The 24,388-nt window shown below is 40.2% G+C and overlaps 1 protein-coding gene across 1 annotated transcript in view; it reads left to right on the forward strand.

The window, feature by feature from the left end:
• The window catches only part of LOC149258199 (alpha/beta-Hydrolases superfamily protein), a 344,546-nt gene that overhangs the window by 111,013 nt on the left and 209,145 nt on the right, over positions 1-24,388 (forward strand). Inside the window, exon 6 of the mRNA XM_089414890.1 lies at positions 1,569-1,619. Within this exon, the coding sequence (XP_089271016.1) occupies positions 1,569-1,619 (51 nt within the window). The remainder of the gene's footprint in view (positions 1-1,568; positions 1,620-24,388) is intronic.

The following is a 24,388-nucleotide window of genomic DNA, read 5'->3' on the forward strand; positions in this document are numbered from 1 at the left end:
TCAGATCACTTGTTCGATTTCTCTCAACAAACCCCGCTCCAGAAAAATGCACTGACTGATCAATCTCAGTGTGTTCTCCAACTGACGCTCAAGCCTCCTCTTATACTTTTCTCGTTGGTCCATCAATGATCGAGATTAAATCTCTAATCAACGGCTAAGATTAGATTTGGCTTGATCCATGACTTTTGGAACCTTCTAACCCAGTTTTATATTAATACCCATTAATATTTTATTTTCCCTAAGTTTAGACTTAGGAACTCCATTAAAAATATTAATTATTTTAATATCTCCCAAACCGGTTAGAATCTGCCCAAACCATTTCTGGGTCTTGGAGATCTCATGTGCTTTAGCCTCTTCACCAATTTTCATGGCTAGAGCACATCCGATGCTACCTCAAATCAACAGAGCCATATTGGTTGTCACAAAGTGCTTGAGGAGGAGATTAGATGCTTTTAGGATGCAAATCCAATAGAGCTTCAGCACTTTAAGGAGTTCGAGAGTAGTCCCATAACAAAGAGAAGTCAAGGGTACATCAAGAATTCCATTAATTGCTTAATACTAGTCATTGAGTCAACCAAATTAATTATTACCTTTCCTTACGCTTCCATCCTTTGATCTTCAAAGTGTTTTTTGTTATAATACAAAACACTATATTTGCACTATAGTATTTATCTTGTAGATATTACCTAAATCATATTCCAAATTACAGCTTAGGATCAATTTTTTTTATCTAACGTTACATTCATCCATGGAACTAAATTTGAAATTCTTAGTTTTATATAGTTGGACAACATGCCCTACAATGCAGTCTCTTGTATATTTACATTGACAAGTATTCCCCAACTTGTCAACCCTTATATCTTGTACATTAACAACTTTTGGCTTGACCAAAAAATGTTTGTATTTCTGTAATTTAGATTGAAATTTATCCATCCTATTGCAGGAGACTTAATGATATCTTGGTTTATCTTTCAAGTGAAATTACTTTTCTAGTATTCGTCAAGTTCACATAGTTTTTTTCTTTGAGCTTGAGTGTTGAGAGTGATCCTTGCATAGCTATCCGACACCTACATGTCAAGCTCCTAGTTCTAGTTCGTTCTTGGGTAATGCTACACAAACATATAACGTTTTGTCATACTGATATGCTTCAGGGTTTTTGTATGTCATCTTACCTTGGTTGATACTTATAGTAGATATATTTATTTTGGAGATATTCGAGGCATCTTCTCGTTAGTTTATCTCTATCTGTTAATATGTCCCAGTCCTATTGATTGCCCCTGGCCACTCAAAGACATCAATACAATTTCATTGTTGACTTAAGTTTCTATTTCCGCATTGCACTCATGATTTGCTGTTATTGGCATGTTTTCATTCTTTCACTTTTAAGTACTTCAAAACATGTTAGTATGGCTTAACCACTAAGCTTTTTGTAATATTTGAAATGGATTTTGTAGGGTTATTTAATTTTAAACTTCTTCTGTGTTTTATTCTAACTTTCTTCTCCGCTGGGAATACTATAAAACTGTGTGCATATCTTTTTTTTGCTTATTTTTGGCGTTCATATTCAGGGCAATGTGATAGGTCGTGCAGTCATTGAATTTTGTGATGGAGGGCCTCCTGTAAGTTGTTTCCCAACAATCCTATTATGAATATTTCTTTAATTATGCTTTTTTGTAGTAACTGTGTTTTTGTTTAGTGCATTCATTGAATTGTTATCTGTGCCACATTTGAATTGTTTCAATTATGTGTAGGCCAAATAAAGAGGTTATATTTATAAATGTTTTCTTCCCCTCATATTGAATGTGCTAGATGATTGTTGAAACTAAATATTATCTAGCACATATTCAACTACATATGTTAACAGAGTGTTTTGGATCAAGAGGGAATAGCACACAACGAGATCCCAAACAAATTTAAGATACAAATTGTTCCGTATCTTTAGTATGTTGCTTACATTCAGATGGACTGAACGAGAGAGAGTTTCTGTTCAATGTATTGGACCAATGCTTACATTTTGCAAGGCACACAATTCAAGAATCAAACTTTAGGATGTTTGCATATCAAACAAATTGTCACAGGGTTCAGGTCTGACAATATATATTTGGCTACTTTACTATGGTGGTCTTATGGAAGCCCCTAATAATTGGGATTGACCATGCTTGAAAATTTCGTGACAGGTTCACAGATTATATTCCATTCAAACAGGGATTTGTTTTACTCCACGAAGCTACACATGATAATTTTGTTTCACAATGGACTTATTATTATGCCTGTGTTATGGATTTCGTCCAATTTGTTATGCCATTTTTATGTTTTATGGTGCTAAAGCATCATTGATACAACCGATAATACTATCACCAACAAAACACCTATAACGATAGCATGTAGGGAGAAATATCTTCATATGTTTATGTTACAATTCTGTCGATCAAATATGTTATCTTTGAGCATTCTCAAAGAGCCTAGAATAACACAAATTATTTGTTAACTATGATTGTTCTAGAGTGCCATAAAATGTTATACTTGAATAATCAAGTAATTCATGGGATATTCTTCAAAATTCCCCTTTTAAATTTACACAAGACATGAAACAAGGATATGAACTAGGGAAAAAAACACCAGCAAGGTGTTTCCAATTTTGATTCATTTTTTTAAACAAAGATTTTTCGACATCCATAGAATCTATTAAAGTAGATCTGTATTGCGTCTAATATGGAACAATGCTTTGATTCATAGGATCCTAGGAAGGATACCTAATAACTGTATGCATTTAACACAGCAAGAAACAACCTTTGGTGAAAGCCATTGAAATCAATAGTTATGATTTCAAAACCAGGAAAGTATGAAACAAATTCTAGAAAAGTAACCTCTTGGATTGATGTAGGGCTAACTCTTATACATCCTTCTTGCTGAAGAGAAATATCAAACCAATACAGTACTAAACTTTAATTTTAGTACCTGAATATGCATAATTACATAACTTAGGATGATCTCAAAGAGACCCACGTGCAAATCTCGTAATAAGATGCATCACGATCTACAATATACCTTTTTTCGACAAATAAATTAATAACTTAATAAGTTAATTGCAAGAAATATTGTGAAAGCAATATGACAATAAAAATATATACTCTCAAGAGTCAACATGATAGAAATATAATACCATAAAAAACTGGTGTGCTTATTTTGGTATATCTCTCCTGAGGGCCTTCTAAAGATGTTTCTCACACCTGCTATTTGCTGACCAAAATGATTTTTTGGAAGTTTGTAAAAACATAAGTTCCAACGTAATTGTGTAGGCCCCGTTACCCACCAAAATGTGGGAAACCCCATAGGAGAAAAAGTTTCTCCTCCTTTGGACAGCCAACGAGCCAACAGTCCTGGATTGCTCAGTACATGATATTATGCCAGGATCCTCCACCATTTGCACTGGTCAGACACCTCTCACCATTTAGCATTCCTCTTGAAGGGAGGTGGGTCATGATTCGACAAGTACTTTAATCATCTTGCGATCATGTGCTTTTACTTAATGTTTTGGGCATTCTAGTATGGATCAAGAGGTTATCTGGATGATTGACCAATCTTGACTGTAAACCTATTCTCTCACTTTAGAGAGGTTTTTTTTTGACCATAGTCTAGCAGTACCTCGTCTGAGGCCTTAGGGTTATAGGAGGAGCACAACTTGGGAGACTCAATTTGAATTAGTGTGTCTATGATATTCCATACATATCACTTTACATCATTCCTTGATTTCATCTCCATTCTTCAAACTTGTGGTCATTGGTTCATTGGATTAACACTCTTTTATCTTCATCCTTGAGTCTGGGCAGAAACTTTGCCTTAGAGGTTGATGCTACTAAACGAACGTTAAAAGCATAAAATGGATAGATGAAGAAAAAGAAATAATAAAATGCAAAAGATGGCCGCCGGAACATTAATTAGCACGTGGGCAAAAGTCTAACATGCACTCTACCCCCTCATTATCCATCACCTAGTTCCTTGAGCACCTGATGCCCCATTACATACTAAAGGAACTCTTAAATGTCCCAACCTTGGTGAACAAGTAACTGACTCATTATTAAGGGGTAAATAAATACTAAATCATTAAAAGCAAGCTTGGGATCCTAAGCTATGCTCCCATTCAAAGCATTATAAAAAGGAAGTAAAAGGCACACCAGAGGGGTGTGAAAAGTAGGTCGAGGAAAGGGGTGACTCATGCCTCCATGATTGCTCCCTCATTACATATATACAGTTAGGATGATGGAACTCCTTCAGCTGGTTCCATGGCCATGGCACCTTGCCCCAAAGTCCTTCCCCTCCATTGCCACTATTTTCACTGGCACCTAGGGATTGAAGGGTTGACCTAGGACCTACCACTTCCCTTTAGGGGTTGGAAATACCTAAGAGGGTTGACCATCTAGCCATCCTTAACATAGATAGTGAACACTTTTACGGGACTTGGTCTAGTTAGATAGTTGAAGGTGATCTTAGTTTGAAGTATTATTATGCCCTTAACAATTAAGTATGGTCCACTATGATGCATCTATGATCATAATGATTGGTGAATTTCACTTGATCTTGAGATGGTTTTGTCAGGTGGTTCTTCACACAACAACAAAGGCTTTTCAGGGCACCTTACATCACTCCATTGCACAACATGCCCAAGCCATTTTGTACCTTCTAGAGAGCAGTGATGACCTTGCAGATGCAACGTTGCCTCAGAGTAGAGCGTTGGCCACTTTGGTGGTTCCATATGATGATCGACACTCTAGAGTACCCCTAGATGGTGAATGTCGAGCTCCTCTTGCTTGGTGTCTGATTTACTTAATGTCCCAGTGGACCTAGGGTGCCCCGAGGTTGGCCTTGACATTGTTTGATGGGCGTTGCTTTTTCTGCAGTCCAGATGGTGATGGATGACAAGGGATGACTTGTACTCATTCTTGGAGCCCCAACGTTGGAGAGAGATGGTGCCATGTCACTCATTTAACCCTTGAGAGGATGACGTAGGGAACCAAAAGCATGGTTTTTAGACATGGAGGCATTTTGAGGCACTTCTCAAGGTTTCTCCTCAGGATTTGGAGTTTATTATGATGGTGGAGCACCTCCTTAGCCCATTCCACACCTTATTGTGGCATTTATTGCTTAAAAAGGAGATGACATCATGCTTGTAGAGGATATTGACCCACACTTGTGGGCATTTATGGCAATATTTTATTGTTTTGAGCTATGAGGTTGGCTTGTACCCTCTTGTCTTGTTAGACACTCAAAGTTAAACTTGTTTTAGGGCTTGTAGGCTTAATTATTTGTAAGAATGAAGGGATAGACCTCATATAAATAGAGGATGACTCCACTTCTTTTCATGATCACACATGTGAATTCGACCTCTGTAGAGAGAATGTGAACTGCCTTTGTCTAACTTACTACTTGGAAAAATGTGAGTTTTGTGGAGCACCTCCCGAAAGCCTTTTGGCATGCTCTTTTTCCTAAACACCATGCCATCCTGCCCGACCTTGACCCCCAGAGCATGTTCTCACACCCTACCTCTCGTTATGGCATTTCTGAAAAACCTCCCTTCCACATCTCCTCCCTTCCCTCCTTATGCCACCTTTTCTCTAAGTAGGATATTAGGAGAGCAATCAGAGATGAGTACCAATAGAGCACTAGATGAGAAAGGGCTTTAGGCTGAATTCTGTAAACATGGCATCAAGTCTGTTGAGTCTTACGTTGTTGATTTATTTAACCAGGATGTATGTTCAAGCTTCCTCCCTTCTGGACAAGGCACATTATTCATCCAATCCACATTATTCTACTAGATTATTGATCACATCTCCACAGTTAGAGCCATTATTGAGGAGGTTCGTCATTGCTCTTCAAATGTTTATAGTTGCTTTGTGGATTTTCGAAAAGTGTTTGACAGAGTTTCGAGGGAGGCAATATACTAGAAGCTGTGCAACATTGACATATTTGAGACCCTCCTGGCAACCATTGTGAAATTGTACAAGTCATTTTTGTGACGCCTCTGGATAGTGTTGATGTTTGTATCTTGGGTAAGTTCTCCTGCACAGGCTTAAGTGTATAGGTATGTAAGAAGTCACCCAAACTCTCCTTTGGACACTTGCTCAAGTATGCGCAAGTTGCTAATGTAACTTAGCCTAAGTTTAAACTTAGGAAAAGCATATAATTATTATGTTGGCTAATTGAGCTAAAGAAACTTGGGAAAGTAAAGTAAATTAATTTAGTGATTATGTTTTAATCTTAGTCCTTGATTTCAAGTGAGGTGAGATCTAATCTCAATGGCCAATTAATTTGGAGATTACGGTTAGGGATTTAGCTCAATGTAATTTTTTTTTTTTTAATAATTTCCACAGAAAAAACCGTAATTTCTATTAATTAAAATAAAAATTACATTTTGAAAACAAACTCAATGTGTATGCATATAGTAATTAGGTCAGTACATGTTAAGTACAAAGAGAGCTGAAAGCAGCAAGAAGGGTCATAAAAAACAAGGAGACATAGAATATAAACTAGGAATAACAACAAAAGGCAAGTATAAAATTAACGCTGACTAGTGTAAATCTTTTCTCTTTTGCCTTTCCACCTATGCACTTTTTGCCAACCATTAGGATTTGATTCAACTAGGACCAAGGCCAATTCTTGTCCCGCATGTCAGACTTCTTTGTCTGAGTCGGAACATTTTGAGACATGTACTCTTTTGGAGCCCCCAAATCCATTCACTGTTAATAGATCTACGGGTTCCTCTTCAACTTCTTGTACATTGTCAGAGATCAATTGTACCATAGCATCCCCATATTGGACGACTCCCTGCAAGGCTATGCCATTGGTTTCTTCTTGTTCTTGATGACATTATTTTTTGTCATCTTCTTCATCATCATAAGGATATTGGTATGTGAAATTCCAACCCTTTGTTTTATTTGTTTGGCTCTTCTTATTCTTGGGATTCTTTCTTGCTTGTGTGCATGCATGCTATAAATGACTTGTTTGAATTATCAACCCATAATAGTTTAGTTTTCTTGCGGAAGTTCTTAATAAAAATCTAAAAGGGGAGCCTCTTTCTATTCCCTGTCAGAGGAAAAACATTCTTAGATCTGGCCATTCTTTGAGGGACCCCACTATTGGAAACCACCAGTGAAGGCTCTGGAAACAGGGCCGCACCCAACTCATCTGAGTTTGGACCTCGACATATAGGCAGGAAGGTGTTATGGGGCACATAGATCGTCGAGATTTCCACAAATAGAAGCTTCCATACAAAATAACATAACGTCCATGAACATAAAATGCAGGCCATGGAGGAAAAATGTGGATGTGGGCAATGAAGAGGTGTTACCGAAGCATGGAGATGGTAACAATTGAGGAGCTGCTCACATCCGCCCTTGAAGTTCATTCGCTTAGAAGATCCTTTTATAGTAAAAGCCCCTGGAGACAACAACATCAACATTACTTCTTCTATGGTTGCATGAGAGCCCTTTCTCCCCTTGCGACTCCATTGTATAAGTAGATGGGGAGATACAAAGTTTGGATACACGACGACATCACCATGAGATAAAGCAGAGTGAGAAAACGCTAACCTCCGTCATATGAGCCATTCCCCTTCGATTGATCTAGCTCAATGTAATGTTATAGAGGCAAGTCTAAGGATAAGAGAAGACACACCATAAAAGGGCACTAGCCTTTGAGAGAGAGGTTTTCTTAAGTGAAGAGTGTGATAATCTAGTGCAAAGAAGCAACATTAGAGAGATTAGCCAAGGAGAATGAGGGCCGACCTAAGGTTTGATCTGTTGGATTAGTTGAAGGCATATTGTATCTGTAATTTTCTCAGTTGGCCCATTATCCCAGGATGGGAGCCTAAGTAAGTTTAGGTTTAATGAAGAATTGTTGATTGGGCAAAATTTGTTTGTGTCATTGTGATTGAGATGATTATGTAATTTTGTGTCCGTTAATTGTGTTAAGAATCTAGTTGTGCATTTATTCAATAGATCCGTAATCTATTGGGTCAATGAATTGTCGAGTGCTATGTTTAACTAACAGATAGCGCAGTGTTTGTCCTGTTAAAAAATGTAACTATTGCCAGTCTTCATAATTGTATGTAAAGTTATGATGTAATGTATTTGTCAAAAGAAAGAAAAAGAAATTTTATTATAAACAAAATTGACTTATTAAAGCATGGGTTTCATGCTTGGGTCAATTGTTTATAGGTCAAATCTTCCATTGCAGGCTTCTAGGGTTTATGTCAAGTGTCCTTGTCCATGTCATATTGTAAAAGACCCTTCTTGGGATTTATTTGTCAAGAAATAAATTTATTTTAATGTAAAATAGGTCAATTAGGACTCCTCCACCTAGTCGGCCTCAAATTGGACAAGTTGGCCTAACTAAGGGGTATAATCACCTATATAAAGGCAACAACTCGACTTCATTTGGTGAATCAACTCATCAAGTTTGATCTGCAACTTCTGGGCAAGAAAAAGGTGCGAAATTCAAGGGTTAAGAATGAAAAGTCTAGTGAAGAAGTAGGAGATCATTATCTTGCAAAAGAAACCGAAATTTCTCTCTCCTATTCCACACGTGTGAAGTTCTGGAGTGTTGCAGGGGGCCGAAATTCTGCAGAAGCTGAGAGGCTGAAAATCTAAAGCTGGGCCAAAATTCTGGTGAAGCTGGAGCCGAAATTTCTGGGTTGATGCTAGTCTGTAGCTATTGGACAAGAAGAGACTATTGAAGGTTGTTGTATCTTATTGGAAGTCTGACTTGGTGGAGGAGGAAGGTCTTTGTTTTAAGGTCTTGTTCTATCTCATTTTAAATCTACTGAAGGAAGAGTTTTGACTTGGTTTTCCCCTATAAGGGGTTTTAGCCCTGGCTGAGTGCCTACTTTTGGTGTCCTCGATCTTCGTGTTTTTAATTTGATGATTTCTTGATGAAAAGATAAAAGAAGAACATAATAAAGAATATAAGAATATCACAAGTAATTATCAATATAAGAAAATCTTTTTGCCTTTCTGATTTTCTAACACGTCCAACTTCGTCCAGAGTACCATCGAGGTAAAATAGTGGTGGCCCCTCTCGTCGAACCTCTTTAGGATCTATATTGATGAGTTATAGAACTTCCTCCATGAGCACATCTAGGAAGGGGGATGGTTGGTCGACGACTTGGTCTTATAGGTCTTTAATCCCAAGGGCCTGGAAAGATAGATTGATGCATTCGCTGACTTTTGTGACCTTTGATAGTTGATGGTCAACTTGTGTAAACCAAGGTTTTGATCTTCAATGAATCAAGGAGCTCTCTTACAGACTTACATTTCTACTATCAAGGGGCTAGAGATGGAGATCATCACTGCTTTCACTTACCTATGAGTTCAATTCATAGGGCCTCGTTTTGGTATGTGGCGGGTCCTCCATCCTTGACTCAATAAAAGATTTGGTTCCCTAGCTCTCATCGTGAGACGATTCTTCCAGGGCCATTTTCAGGACATCTCATCCAAAATCTACTTCATGGACGCGATTATCAGACCTACAATTATCTATGGATTTGAGATTTGGGGGCCAAGCTTGTTAGAGATAGATTGGGCCATGATAGAGAGTGTTCAGACCTTGCTTCTCTAGTGCATCATTTGCTGCAAGTAGGTAGTTCCATAGCCCATTATTCAGGCATAGTTCAATGTCCACTCATTCCTCCTTTGAGGTCATCTTTCACTTGGTCTCTTTTCTTCATAGACTCATGTCTTTTAGAGACTTTTCCATTGGGAGAGAGAAGTACCCATACCTTTCATTTTGCTCCTTAGAGGCTCTCACTTTAGATACCTCCTCAGGCCATGCACGAGGTTGGTTCTAAGAGGTATCTCGACTCCTCCAGTCAATGACTATCTCCCAAAGTGCCTTCTCCTGTTCAGATTCTCCCTTGATGCATCGAGCCATTTCTGGTCAATATACTTGTATTGAATTAGGCTATTAGAGAGGACATCTACAGATTGTACATTCAGGTCACTTGGGCCTCACCTTCAACAAGCATGGCCTTGAAGATGTCCTACCTAGAGCTCTTTTTGTCGCTGTGGAATGGCAGCATCGCTAACCCCACTTATATGCTTGGGCAATGGATGCCCTTGTTCAAGATCCCTTTAGGATAGTTATGGGTCAGTTCTCATTGACTCCAGATAGAGATGGACCACCATATACCATTGTCTGATAGGATCTACCAGATGTGCCACCTATAGGAGACAAAGACAAAGATGCACCTCTTTTTTAGGTGCCCCTATACTATGAGATACGAGGACACTATCACTATCTCTATAGGGACTTGGGGGGCTTCATCTCTAATTTCTTCTGGTGTTAGAACCATAGATGCCTTCCTGTCTTGATAAGAGAGATATTTAGCCACAGATCTCAAAGCCTGCATGCCGTTTGCACCTTGGGATGACCAGGACTATCACCTCATACTTTCATTTTGATCCATCAATTTAGAGTAACAAATGGCAGGAAGAGTCCTAGAGTGCACTAGATAGTAGATTGGTGAGACCTCAAGTCTCTCCTCAACCTTACCCTTTAGGAGACCGACTGATATCATCGAGATAGGTTTGAAGATGCCAAACCGTTCATCAATCCATACCTCCTAAGAGCATTAGAGGTATCAACTCCATACATATCCAGAGTAGGATGCCTTCTGCCCGTTAAATTACCTAGTAGTTCCAAAGAAGTAGCTAGAGATTTATCTATAGTTTCTTTCCTTTGACCTTGGATGCTAGGAGTATTGTTTGCTCCTACATCCCCTCCGAAATCATATAACCAGTCCTCCTAATGGTGCCTTCTTTTTCCATCCTTTTGATGCGCCTTTTACTTATTTTGATAATGCTTTGATAAGCAACATAACTTAGGTGTCCAAGCATGCTTTTAATGTAGCATTTATTTACCCCTTAAGGATGAGTTGGTTTCTTGCTCATTAGGATTGGGACATGCATGGGTTCCTTATGATGTGATGGAACATCAAGTGCTCAGGAACTGGGTGATGGCTCATGAGGGGGGTAGAGCTCGTGCTAAGCTTTTGCCCACATGCTAATCAATGTCTCAACCATCTATTGGATTTTAACTTTTCTTTTTCTTTTTTTGTGGCCATCTTATGATTTTATTTTTCTTTTAGCCGCATCAACCTCTTGGGTAAAGTTTTTTGGCCCTAACTCATGGATGCATATATGAGGGTGCCAAATCCCAATGAACCAACGATAACAAAACTTGAAGGATGGATGTGAAATCAAGGGAACGATGGAAGGTGTTAAATATGGAATGGTTATGGACACGACTTTAATCCAAGTTTCCTAAGTAGTGCTCCTATTACCCTAAGGGCTCAAAGGAGGTCCCACGGGGATAGGGCTAAAGACTAACCCGTCTGATCAGGTGAGAGTACAAGTTTACAATCAAGATCGATCAATCATCCAAATCACCCCTTTATCCATGTTAGAATGCCTAAAACATTAAGTAAAAACACTTGATTGCAAAATGGTTAAAGTACCTGCCGAATGGTGACCCACCTTCCTTCAAGAGGAATGTCGGATGGTGAGAGGAATGTGATATATCATGAGAATTGAGCAATGTATAGGGATGCTGGTTGGCTGGCTGACTATCCAAGATAGGAGAAAAGGTTTCTCCTATGGGGTTACCCACTTTTGGTGGGCAACAGTGACTGCCATGACAAAGATTTGTGAAGAAAAAGATACACCCCTGAAGCAACCTCCAACAACATTCGAACCTCTTGAAGGCTAAAATGATCCCATTAATCTACATAATACCAATTACCATTCATGTTAGAATAGGGGGTAACAAGTTCACCAAGATGTAGTCTCTTAATCAAGCATATATGAAGGAGGTACAAAAATTAAAACAAGAAACGTTGAGCTTGAACTTGTGTGTGAAGATGTGAACTTATGGCTTTAATAGGTCTTGGAATTAAGGAGGTGAATGATGTGAGAATAGAAGGCCTCCAATTAGCTTAGCCAAGACTATTGTTTTAAAAATTGATCAAATTAGAATTAAAACAAATTAATTGAATTAGAATTGAAACTAGTCAGTTCTATTGGTTTGACCCTAAAGGATGATGGATTGACCCTTGAATCGGTTTGATTATGGGTTATGTACCAGATCGGTTGGTTCATAATAAATCAATGGATTTAGTAGCAAACGATTGGATGTACCAGTTCAATCCAAAATTCCCTTTCCACTCTATTAGTAGCAAGGCATTGATACTTGGCAATCAAATTTCTTAACATCATGGGTGAAAGTCTCGAAGAAGGCATCACTGGTAATGGTTTATTTAATTTTCCATGACTTCTCTCATTTGGATGAATTGAATGAAGGATGCCAACAATATTTATAGAAAGAGGAAATAAAGGAGAATATATTGAGAAACGCTACTGGAAAGAGGAAATAGTGTAATATTCCTAATTGGAATTTAACAACTAATACCAAGCAATGTACTAAGAACAATACATAAACTGGAACTCATACACAACAATTAAAACACCAAAATGTCTAGCAACACAATCTGAGTCATTTTATTAATTTTATGATGAAAGAGTACACAAAATGAGCTGAAATTTTGGAACTTGGGCTTGCTATGTAAGCTGAGCAGAACACAGAAAAATGGCCCGGAACCAAGTGGTAGAAATGGTCCTGGAGTGATTTGTGCACTACCTAGAAATAATCTGCTGTTGGCTGGAATGTTGATCTTAGGGTTGAATACTCCTCGGATTGCTTTAAAAATTTAGCCTCGGACTCCTCTCCCAAAATCCACAAAAACCCAAAAATGGTTCGGGGTGAATCCAGGTGATGAAGAAGCCCTCCAAAATGGTGCAAATGGCTCTTTGGCTGGCAATGCGCCCTACTGGACATTCTTCCCTATAAACTGCTTTGAAAATACTGAAATTTTAACCACGACCTTTCCAAATATCCACTAAAACCCAGAAAACTCTTGGGCCAGTTCCAGCTGACCAAAAGCCCTCAAGAAATGTCAATTGCCCAGGCTGTTCTGCACACTACATGAATGTCTCTGCTAAATGGAGCTCAAATCCCTGCCTGAAATGCCTTTGGAAAACTTCTGCAAAATTCTCTTCGGAAAAGTCTTCTCCTCGCTCCTCACTCCTCCAATCACCATGTCCTACAACCTTTGCACAATCACTGCCCAAGACCCTCTGCGCACCACCACAAATAGATAAAATTCGGCCCAAATATTCCCCTCAATCTCTGCCCTGCAAGATGCCAACAACTCCTGCGACAAGCAAAGGGAAACTCTCTCTAAAAGCCCGAAATCTCTAACCACAACTTCTGCTCCAAAAGATGTACCACGAACTCCTTTTGCGCCTAGGAAATGCGTAAAACTAATGAAATCTCTTGCAATAAGCTCAAAGGAAGCCCTAAATTGGACTCCCAACTTCCTCACTAGGGAGACACTCGAAGTTCTTTGAAATGGGGGTGGAATTTCTCCTTGGTATTCTTGTGCTAAACAACACTTTCCTTCTTGTGCTAAACAACCCCAAGAGAAGATGAAAGGTGTAATGTAATAGTCAAAAGATGATCAACAAATGAATCCATCTTCCTTTTATAATTTCTTCCCATGCTTCTAGATTCCCTTTTTGATTATTATTTTATTGGTGGGGACCATTTTCCACTAAGTGACTTTTGCCTCAATTTTAATAAAATAATAATTTGCCACCAATCTCCAATAAAATAATACTTGCCACCTTTCTCCAAAATAATATTTGCCCCTTTTAATTAATATTACCAAAATTGGGAAAAATTCCCAAGGTCACAAAATTTGGGATATTACAGTCCTCCACGCAAAAAAATTCTTGTTTTCAAGCAATGACCGAACTAGCGCTCCCCCTCTTTGTTGACCCAACCTGTCACTGGAAACAATACCGGGGTCCCAAATGTACCACTGAGTCATCCCTGGCCCATGCACTATCCTGTCATAAAAGAATCCCTCGATTCCAAGATCCCAAGCCATCCTGATCAACGTGAAGCACCCCTTGCTCCACCCACTGTCCAACCAGGTATAAGCTCCAGAAGCCCTCCGCATACTGTCCATGAGTAGAGCATCACGATAATATAAAATCTTGATCAACTCCTCGTGAAGCTACCCTACTGAGTAGTCAATCTCATGCACTTCAGGAGTAGGCTCCTGAAGATACAATCCAACCCCTGTGGAGATGAATTCTCACCCACATGAGCTCCCCTTGATCTCCTCCTGTTGATCATCCCGCCATGCTGGTGAAGTCCCCCACGCTAATAGCAAACCACTAAAACCCAATGGGAGATTTGAATGATCTTCCCCTGTAGGAACCAACTCATCCCTAAGGGTCGCTGAATTGTTAAGTCTTGTGATGCCAGGATCCCATGCCCATTGCAGTGTGAAACTATCCTGCTAACACCACAACACTTTGGTCATGACTGACTGCCCGACACACTCATACCAGAGCCTCCTCTTCTGTAATTCTCGGCCACAATATCTGTCATGATCGAAGCCATGACCAACTTGCAAGGGCCACTCAACAATGCCAAAGTTTACCACTCCATGGCTAGCCTTGATCCTGAGCAGCAACTTGCCTCGCCATATGATGAAGGCTGCAATGATCCCCCATGTGTCAACCAGAGAATGAACTAAATCACTTGTTATCATGCCGGTACTCACCAAATGAGGCGATCCATCAGTCAACTGGATTCCTGGATCCCATAACCACATTGGAAGTTCACAACCCCTAGTCCTCAATGACTACCGTTGTGATGCCCTGCTATCTACTAGAACCCATCTGTGCCTCATAATTGACTCCTGTATGTAATCAAATGGCCACCGATCATCAAGAATCAGTCCCATACCTGCCAAACTACCCTCCTCCTGCTAGACCACACAACGAACTCTGCTATCCTAATTCCTGATGATGCACTTGGACGCTGTTTGGAGTCCGGACACCCTCCTGTAGACGAATCCACTGTACCTCATGCTCACATAACGCCTCAGACTGTCCTACCAAAATTTCATCATGCGGCTCCCTCGCGATCATCTCCCTAAGTGTGAACTCAAGGGTGGAACCTACGAGGCCTCTGCGGCAAACCATGCAATCCCTAAGTCTATATTTGTCAGCTCGTGCCTTGACCAAATGCCACTGTTGATAAGTCTCTCTCCGAATACACCGTGTCCCATCCAAATGTCTCGATTAAGCCTGTCGCGTCCTGCTGCCTGTGCTGAGAGCATCAAGGGGCAACAACCACACTCTATGCAACTATAAGCAATACTGGAGAGTGATAGGTGTATAGGTCCCGAAGGGTAGGGTCAAGAGTTCGTATGGATACTCAAAGGTAATCCTGTTGATGTCCCTCTCTCTGCCTCGGATATGCTGATAACTCAGTCAAAGACCTGTCTCCGCTGAACACGATGTCCCCAAATGCTCATCCATCCCCTCATCGACTCCGGGTGAGCCAAACCCAATGGTATGCCTGACGCCCCTATCGGGAGTCCTTATCATAGGTAATGCTCCAAGATCTCGTTGTGCAACACCATACGCCACAACACACAACCATGTGTCCCTGTACACTCCTGCGTACCACTGTGGCTTGCGACATACCCTGTACACCCCCGAATGCCACTACCCGCTGCTATGTCACCCTGTATCCTCTGGTGTCCCATATGTACCAATGCATCCATCACTCTGCTAGTGTACGCACCATGAAGTGAGCTACATCTCCTCATCTTCCTTGACAGGCCTGGGTGGCCTAACTCCTCACATGTGAACGGGAATAACACTGTTGTGCCGATCCTCAGTAGCTCCTATTGCCCAATACATCAATGTGAGAGCACTATCTCCATACAATGCCTTGTTTGGTGTCCTACCGATCTAGGTGAGAACTCTGATGGAAATATGAGAGTGTGTGTGCGCTCAGTCACCGAATCCACCTCACAGCTACTACCATCCCTTACTGACTCCATGTTGTGATGGGGAATCCCACCTAGATCCCAACAACAGTCTGTCCCCCGAGCTCTTCTGGTAACCCATGGCCCCTGCTGAACTATGCTGCTGACCATGAATATATCCAGACATCTAACCCGCTCCATTGGGTACCAACTTAATACCTCTTGCCATCCTATCCCAGAGGAGGGATCAAATGCACAATCTCCTGTGTACGGAGGGCTTAATCAACTCATGTCGCTCAATCTTGCTGACCTGGTCATCCCTAATGGTTTGTCTAGATAACTCCTCTCTTTGTCCAATGCATAGAGGTGGGCTAATAATGCTGAAAGCCCTGTCAGTATGCCTCTGAAGTGAATTGTGCTGAAGTGCCATCATATTCTCTCTTTGTTGCCCCTCATCAATGGCTAGCCCAAAAGATGGCTGTGCATCCTCCTCCATCATGGGCTCCACATGAGCCACTATTTTCCCCTCCACAGATAGCTCATCAAGTAAAACATCCTCACCATTTAGCCGTGGGTGGTTGTCGTATGGGAACTTTGTCATGGATCTGGATGCCTCTATGCCTATTGGCGCCTTGTCAATATGGTCCCTCTGGTGTGTGCTCTACTCTCTCTTCCAATGTCTCAACTTGTGCCATCAATGCGCTCTCCAATAGTGGTGACTCTGGAGTCGCAGAACATGGTGGAAAAGGCTTAAGCCATTCTCAAAACATGTATTATCTTATGATGTCAGAATATCGTATATGTATTTGACCACCTCTGTATCTAAGATCTTGCTGACAACTCATTAGTGGATAATAACAACACCTCATCAGTAGATAAGGATGACAACTCATAAGAAGGTGACACATGTATTATCTCATGATGTCAATATATTGTATATGTACTTGACCACCTTTATATCTAAGCTTTTAATGACAACTCATTAGTAGATAATGGCAACACCTCATCAGAGGATAAGTATGACAACTCATAAGAAGGTGATCTTGGAGTTTGTGATTTTCTAGGGACTCGGTCTTCAACAATAATGTCACTTGCACCAAACAGGGGGGAATATCAATGATAATCAAGCTTCAAGTTGTGCAGTCATCAAATCAAAATTTGGGAATTCCAGCATGGTGACTAGCCTCCTCAACAGGACATGTACAATTCAGTCAATCAAGCTCATCAAATTAGCATATTTGGGAAGTTGTAACATGTAACTTCGGTGATCCTATTTGTTTGCTATAGTGGAATGGTGATCCTATTTGTTCACATATTAGCAGAAAACGTTAGTTTCTTCTAGCCAAATTACTTGGCAAATGATCAAATTGTCAAGTAATTCTAGGAATTCTACTCTCTTTCAAAGTTCATTTCAAATGAACCATTCATCATCATATTGGTGGATTTTCAGGCATATATTCAACAAAGCTTAGTTCAAAAGTTTCAGATTGAAGATTAAAGATGATACCAGTTTATGTACTAGTTCACATTGCCTTATTGAAATAATTATTTAGACTTGTGATTGAGAGCATAAAATCCAAACTAAGGAAAACTCTCCAATGACAACAAATTTCTGAGTTTTTTCAGTGTAACTTCAGCTAGGCATTTTGTCAAACATGTCACATGCACATTGCTGTAGGTGAATTTCTGAGTAGTTTTAATTCAGATTAGATTTCAAAATCAAATGCATATACTCACAGAGGTATCATAGTATAGATATATTATTATATTCATGCATTAAACTCAGTCAACCCAATCTCATTCAAACAACACCATACTATGACAAAGTCTGCCAATTTCTATTTACTCATCCAACTCAGATTTACAAAGTGAAATACGATTTATTGAGGTACAAAACAGTGAGTTGTCATAACTAATAGGAAGCAAGGAACCTGGTTGCTCTGAGTTGATTTGTTGACAGCATCCCCTTTCAGCGATTTATATCAGATCTCAGCAGCCCTAAATATGTTGAATTTGTGGCACTTCTGAGTACTCTAGGCCTCTGCACAATGGGCTATCTTTATCAGCTATACGCACAGCCACTAAGAGGAAGACTTCAGCTCTTTCCAACTTATGCCAATGTGGAGAAACCCGGCCCAGAATTCAATAATACGCAGAGGATGACCCCACACTTACTCCCTTTAGCATTTCAATCACATTATGGAGGCTAAACTATGCCCAGAAATGTACAACGAACTCAGTCTGTACTAACTCGTCCAGATTTCTTTAGGAAACTCGTCCTTGGCTTAGAGGGGGAGGTTCTTCTAACAGCGATGCACTGTAGCCTTGGTTCATCAAGAATATGACATCATCAAATGTAGTCCTCCATATGTCATCAAGGGCTTCTAAATACTTGGCACTTGGCACTTCTTAGGACTTCTTCATTAGTGACTTGACATATTAATTGGTGACATTCTTATGAAACAAGAGTTATGACATCATCATTTGGAACCAGGCATCTCAACAATATTTTCCATCCTGGTTAGTGCCATATTGACATCAATGGCAACCTAGATTAACAATTTCCCCCTTTGTCATTGATGCCAATATTCTTTCCCTTCCAACATTCTCTCCCCCTTTGACATCAATGGCAAATGGGGTGCCCAAGTACTCCCCCTGTCAAGTTGCTTTTTTTCTTTACGAATAGTAGTTCTTCATAGGTATGTTACTCCCCCTGTCATGGTGCTCTTCTTTCTGGCAATGTGGTCCATGATAGATGTGCTTAAATTCCTTCATGTGATGAACCAACTCCCCCTCATGAAATATTACCTGCTAATGATCAAGTGGAAGAGATCTTCAATAATAATCCATCGGATGAATAAGGGATCATGTTCTTCAATGGAAATGCTCCCGAGAGATGATCTATCAAAGGATGATTGTCCATGTGGCTCATCAAGGATTTCATAGGGCCCATTCACGGATAGCTTCTGCAAGAATGCTTAATCATCATAAGCTCCCCCTAACTGTATGCATGGTCTTCCTTTTGGTAGAGTCTCCCCATCAAATACTTGGAATATCAAGGATGACTTCGTCAAGTCAACAACATGTGTTGTTGGCTAGAGTGTTCAAGGGACTTTCGGATTCAATTTGCTTCCTTCTCCATACTTGTATAACTTTCTTATCTTGCATAGTTCTAGCTTGAGTAGGTGCCCAAATCAAGTTACAATTACGTGCCATATGACCATGTTATGACACTTGAAGCACTCTATGTTGTTCATGAATAATAATTCATGACTTCTTGCAAAATTGCTTCTTGGAGATTGACGGGGACCATTATAATTATCTTTGTGGTATGCCCTACAATCTTTTGCCATGTGCCCAAAGTTTGTACAAGAATAGCAATAACCAAGAAATATACTTTGGTACCTGGGAGATGGAGATTTCCTTGATGTACTTTTGAAGCCTTTCTGCGTTGGGATTCCTTGATAATATCCATCACCTTTTGTATTCTTGACATCATCTGTATTTCTTCTTGGAGGAGGGTTTCTTCCATAGTTGTCTTGACTCTTCTCCTTGCCTTTGCTGGAACTGGGAGCATCAACATTTCTTCCAGGCTTCCTCACATCCTTGTTGTTTGAAGCATTAGGGTTTGCATCATTCTTGCTTGAGGATTCACTTGCATAGCCAAGACTTAATTTATCAAGGGGAGACCTTTGATGACTTAGGATGTCATCTAGGGTTTGATAACTTTTCAAGTTCTTATTCAACAAGTCAACTTCCTTTTTAAGAAAGACAATTTCTTCCTTCATTTTCTTGCATTCTTCATCCTTCTTTGATAGAATGATCTCCATTTCTTCCTTCATCTTGGTTGCTTCACACGATTGGGCCTTAAGAGAAGTGATTTCTGATTTTAACTTGGTGATGTCATCATCCTTTTCTTCTAGTTGGCATATCATGGTGTTTCTCTCCTTTTCTGCTTCATCAACTTGTCCTTCTATGAATGTCAAAGCTTCCATCACCTTCTCAGCTCCTTGTGCTTGTTTCCTTGCTTCTTCTAATTGAGATCTAAGGGAGGAGACCTCTTCCTTGTTTTGACCAATATCTGCTTCAAGTTTGTTGAAGCTTTTGTGCCTTTGTTAAAGGTGGCTTGACAAGGTATCTTCCTGTTTCTTTACCTTATCCAATTGATTTGTCATGGATATGACTTCTTCATGATGCTTTCTATTGTTTTGATGAAATTCCTCCTTAAGCTTGGCGAGCTCTTCATCTCTTTCTTGTATTTGAAGCTTGACGAGGTCAACTTCCTTCCCTGTTTGGTCTTGGTCACCAGCTAGTGCTTTCTTCTTAAGTCCTCGTTTTCCTTTTTCAAATTGATAATCTCTTCCATGGAAACCATAAGTTTAGTGAGGAGATCTTCTTCAAAATCTTTTTCATTCTCTTCGTCTTTTAGGTCTTCTATAGCCTTGATGTCATCACTCTTACCTTTAGCTTCATTTTCTTGTCTAGAGATCATTGTCAACACTCCTTTTGAGTGAAGATCATGAATTTTATCCCATATGCCTTTTGCTGACGAACATTTTTCAAAATTGGCCTTCATTGAATCAGGGAGCCCATTCAAGATTGCTTTCATTGCTCTTGTATTATGTTCCTTGTATTCTCCATCCATCATGTTATCAACAATCAATGATTTCCAAACTTCAATGCCTTTAGTCTTTAAGAAATTCCTCATTCTTGCTTCCCATGTATCAAAGTTTCCATTGAACAATGGAGCCTTCACAAATTGATTAACTTCAATTTCGGTGGTTGAGGGAGACACATCTTTAGGAGGATTGGAGACTTTCTTCCTTGGCTTCGCCATTTGTGTTCTAATGATCAACCTTCAAGCTGTTAGGCTTTGAGTGAAGGTACTGGCTCTGATACCAATTGTTGGAAATACTGAGAGGGGGGTGAATTAGTATTTCTTTTCAATTGTTACTTTTACCAGTTAGATCACTTATATTTAGAACATAAAATAAACAATAAGAATAAATGCTTTTATTAATTTCTTCAATAAATCAAGTACAATATATGTAGGGCTCCAACCCTAGGTGAAGACATCGATCTTCAATCTCCCAGGCTCCAACCTGTATTTGCCAAGCACCGACTTGGACTTCCAAGGCTCCAACCTTGTCAATTTTGAGGCACCAACCTCAAGGGCTCCAACCCTATATCTGGTTCAGGCTCCAAACTGATTTCTTGAGGACTCCGATCCTCTAGGGCTCCAACCCTATCTTATCCAAGGCACCAACCTTGAGTTTAGGAGCACCAACTCCAAGGACACCAATCCTATATTTGCCAAGCACCAACTTGGACTTTCCAAGGCACCAACCCCAAGGGCTCCAACCCTATAGCTTCACTTTGTCAAGGTATGTTTGGTTATACTTCACGGCTCCCAATGTTTTCTTCAACAAGCCCTATCAATCTTCAGCTACGCCTTCACTTAGTCTCCACGTCACATCATCAATGACAACCTTGTTCTTCACATGAAGGTGTCACCACTGCTCTTCATGTTACCCAAACAAAACTTCTTCAAGGTCACCTCATAATGGCTTCAATGCATCATGGTCTTCAATGATCTCCACAACTCTTCAATATGTTGCTTCACAAATTTCTCCTAATCTACCCTATTCTATTCTCAAGGGAAGACTTCAACAAGCTCTATTTTTCCAATCCCAATAAATCAACACTTCGACCACGACAACTATGACAACTTCGACCACGACAGCTTCAACCACGGCAACTACGGCAACTTCGACCATGGCAACTACGACAACTTCGACCATGGCAACTACAACAGCTTCAACCACGACAACTACGATAGCTTCGACCACGGCAACTACATCAGCTTCAACCACGACAACTTCGATAGCTTCGACAATGGCAACTACGACAACTTCAACCACAGCAACTACGACAACTTCGACCACGACAACTACGGCAACTTCGACCACGACAACTATGGCAGCTTCGACCACGAAAAATATGGCAGCTTCGACCAAGATTTTATGCCCAAACAGAGTTATCCTTTTTCGTCCTAAACAATAGTCTCCTTGTTCTCCTCGGCCTTCTGTCTTCTCTTGTACTTCGTATCTCTGAATTCTTGCCTGAATTGCTGATCAAAATGAAGTGTTTAGACGTCTATTTATAGAGATTTCGTTTATAACTGAAGGGACATGTCTATTTGAAGTGAGGCCGACTTGTATGACTGAATGTAGGTTGGCTCACTGCTAGGAATAATTTCCTTAACTTAAAAATTCAATATCTCACAAACTATTGGGAGTTTTGGGGCAAATAAAGGCTCGTTAGAAAGAGGAAAAAATCCTCTTTAAGATGGTCTAGGATCCATTTTCAAAGGATGCCTCCAAGGTGTCCAAAATAATTTTTCTTTGTGACTGTCCTTAAATTTTATGCATAAAAAGTTTGGGACAGCATGAGGAATGTTTGGGACAGCGTGGCTTCTTCATTGTTATCAATGTCATCATAGGATCATAGAGTCATTATGTAGGAGTGCAACATCCATGTAGCATGACGCATGAACAATGTCATGATATACTAGTGCAGTCATAGTGCAACATCATTAGGATAACTCCAAAATAATCTTCCAACCATCAAATGATCTCCAACCATGTTATCAAGACCTCATCAAGTGCCATCATCAATTGTGGTCATTCATCAAGAATATGACATCATCAAATGTAGTCCTCCATATGTCATCAAGGGCTTCTAAATACTTGGCACTTGGCACTTCTTAAGACTTCTTCATTAGTGACTTGACATATTAATTGATGACATTCTTATGAAACAAGAGTTATGACATCATCATTTGGAACCAAGCATCTCAACAATATTTTCCATCTCGGCGAGTGCCATATTGACATCAATAACAACCTAGATTAACAAGAAAATTTATTACTTCAGTCCCTAATGAAAAGGTTTAGGGACTTAAAAAATCGGTTCAATCTAGTTACTTTTCATTGTGTACACAGAATTGAATGAAATTGCAGATCAGCTGTCCAAGGAAGCTCTTACTCTTCATAAAACCTGGTGATCACATCAGAGTGGATAGAATGAAGAACTTTTCCCATGGAAGTCATAAACCTATATTACGTTTTTTTTTTTTTTTTTTGTAAGTTAGTAGAGAATCCTTATATTACAAAATAAACATAGTACAAACAAGGCAAATGGTCTGCCAAATTGGAAACCAGACCAGCTGCAGAAAAGATTTTCTTTATCACATACTTAACTAGGCATGCCATAAGGTTTTTTGTCTCTGGTATCCCTTGTATAATTCAGCAAAATTGCCTTCCTTACCACTGCTAATTATTGGTTTGTCTACGTTAATGACTACAAATTTTGGATCTACAGACTTGAATTTAACAAAATAACTACCATATTGCCTATGAAACCATATAACAAAACTAAACAAAAGAGTGGCCAATGCCATAATCAACTAACAGGAGTTGCATCTGTTGTCCCTAGACCTTGCTTAGCTGCAGGGGTTGCTCCCTCGCTTGGTGTTGTTGTTGATGCCCCTCCCGCACCTGGAGTCGTCTGTTGACAACCGCTTGCAACTCTGACCTCCCGAACCTGGCCGATATTTTTCAGACAAGCCGGATCCCCTTGCTCTTCACCCAGTGTGATGTCCAGACTATGGAGGTACTTCAGGTAGATTGAGAACATCTTATTCATATCCCTAATCATGTTATTCTGCAGGCAATCTATTCATCCTACACCCTTGAGAGCCTCCTCAATAGCTCTCAGTCTCTTGTATATCGCCTTCAAATGGAGTTGAGTCTCCATCTGTCCCTTGGTTCTCTCCTCTACTGCCTTCGCTTGCAGCTTCCGATTTAGGGTTTTAACATGCCAAGCCGTCTCCAAGGTCTTATGGTACATTGTCATCCAAGCTCTGGTATTCCCTGTGTCGATGATCCAGTCTACTTCCGCCTCAATTTGATCATTCGGGACAACCTTGCACTGTCTTCTAACCTCCTCCTCCCAAGTTTCCACTATCTCCTTGCCTTTCGGCGGGACAATTGTTTGATAATTGATCGCAGCCAACCTCACCACATCCTCCATTCAAGTCCTTTTACTGGCCTCAGAACCCCGAGCATCCGCACGAGGTCTGCCCCTCGGACTACCTCCAGCGCTGCGACCCTTGGTCATTATACTCCTCGAAACCTTAATTGCCTGTGCTAAAATTGCTAACTCACCCTCACTGTTACACAACTTTCCAGCTCTCGGCCTTATCTCTACAATTCCTACTCCCTGTCCTAACTCACAATTTAAAGGAAACAACCAAGACATGACCAACCTCACCGATTTTTGAGTGTATTCCTTCTCTAATTTCGGTAACTTCGTCATGCTAGCAGTGTTGCGGTACAGACGTGCGAGCTTGTGGGCATCCTCCCTCTCATTCGCCCCTTCAATCAGTCTGTACAATGTCATAATCACCATTACCCTGCTCCAGTA

The sequence above is a fragment of the Pinus tabuliformis genome, chromosome 6, assembly GCF_031772625.1.
Source record: "Pinus tabuliformis cultivar Carrire ecotype Pingquan chromosome 6, CPIR1, whole genome shotgun sequence".
In the NCBI taxonomy this organism is placed as follows: Eukaryota; Viridiplantae; Streptophyta; class Pinopsida; order Pinales; family Pinaceae; genus Pinus; species Pinus tabuliformis.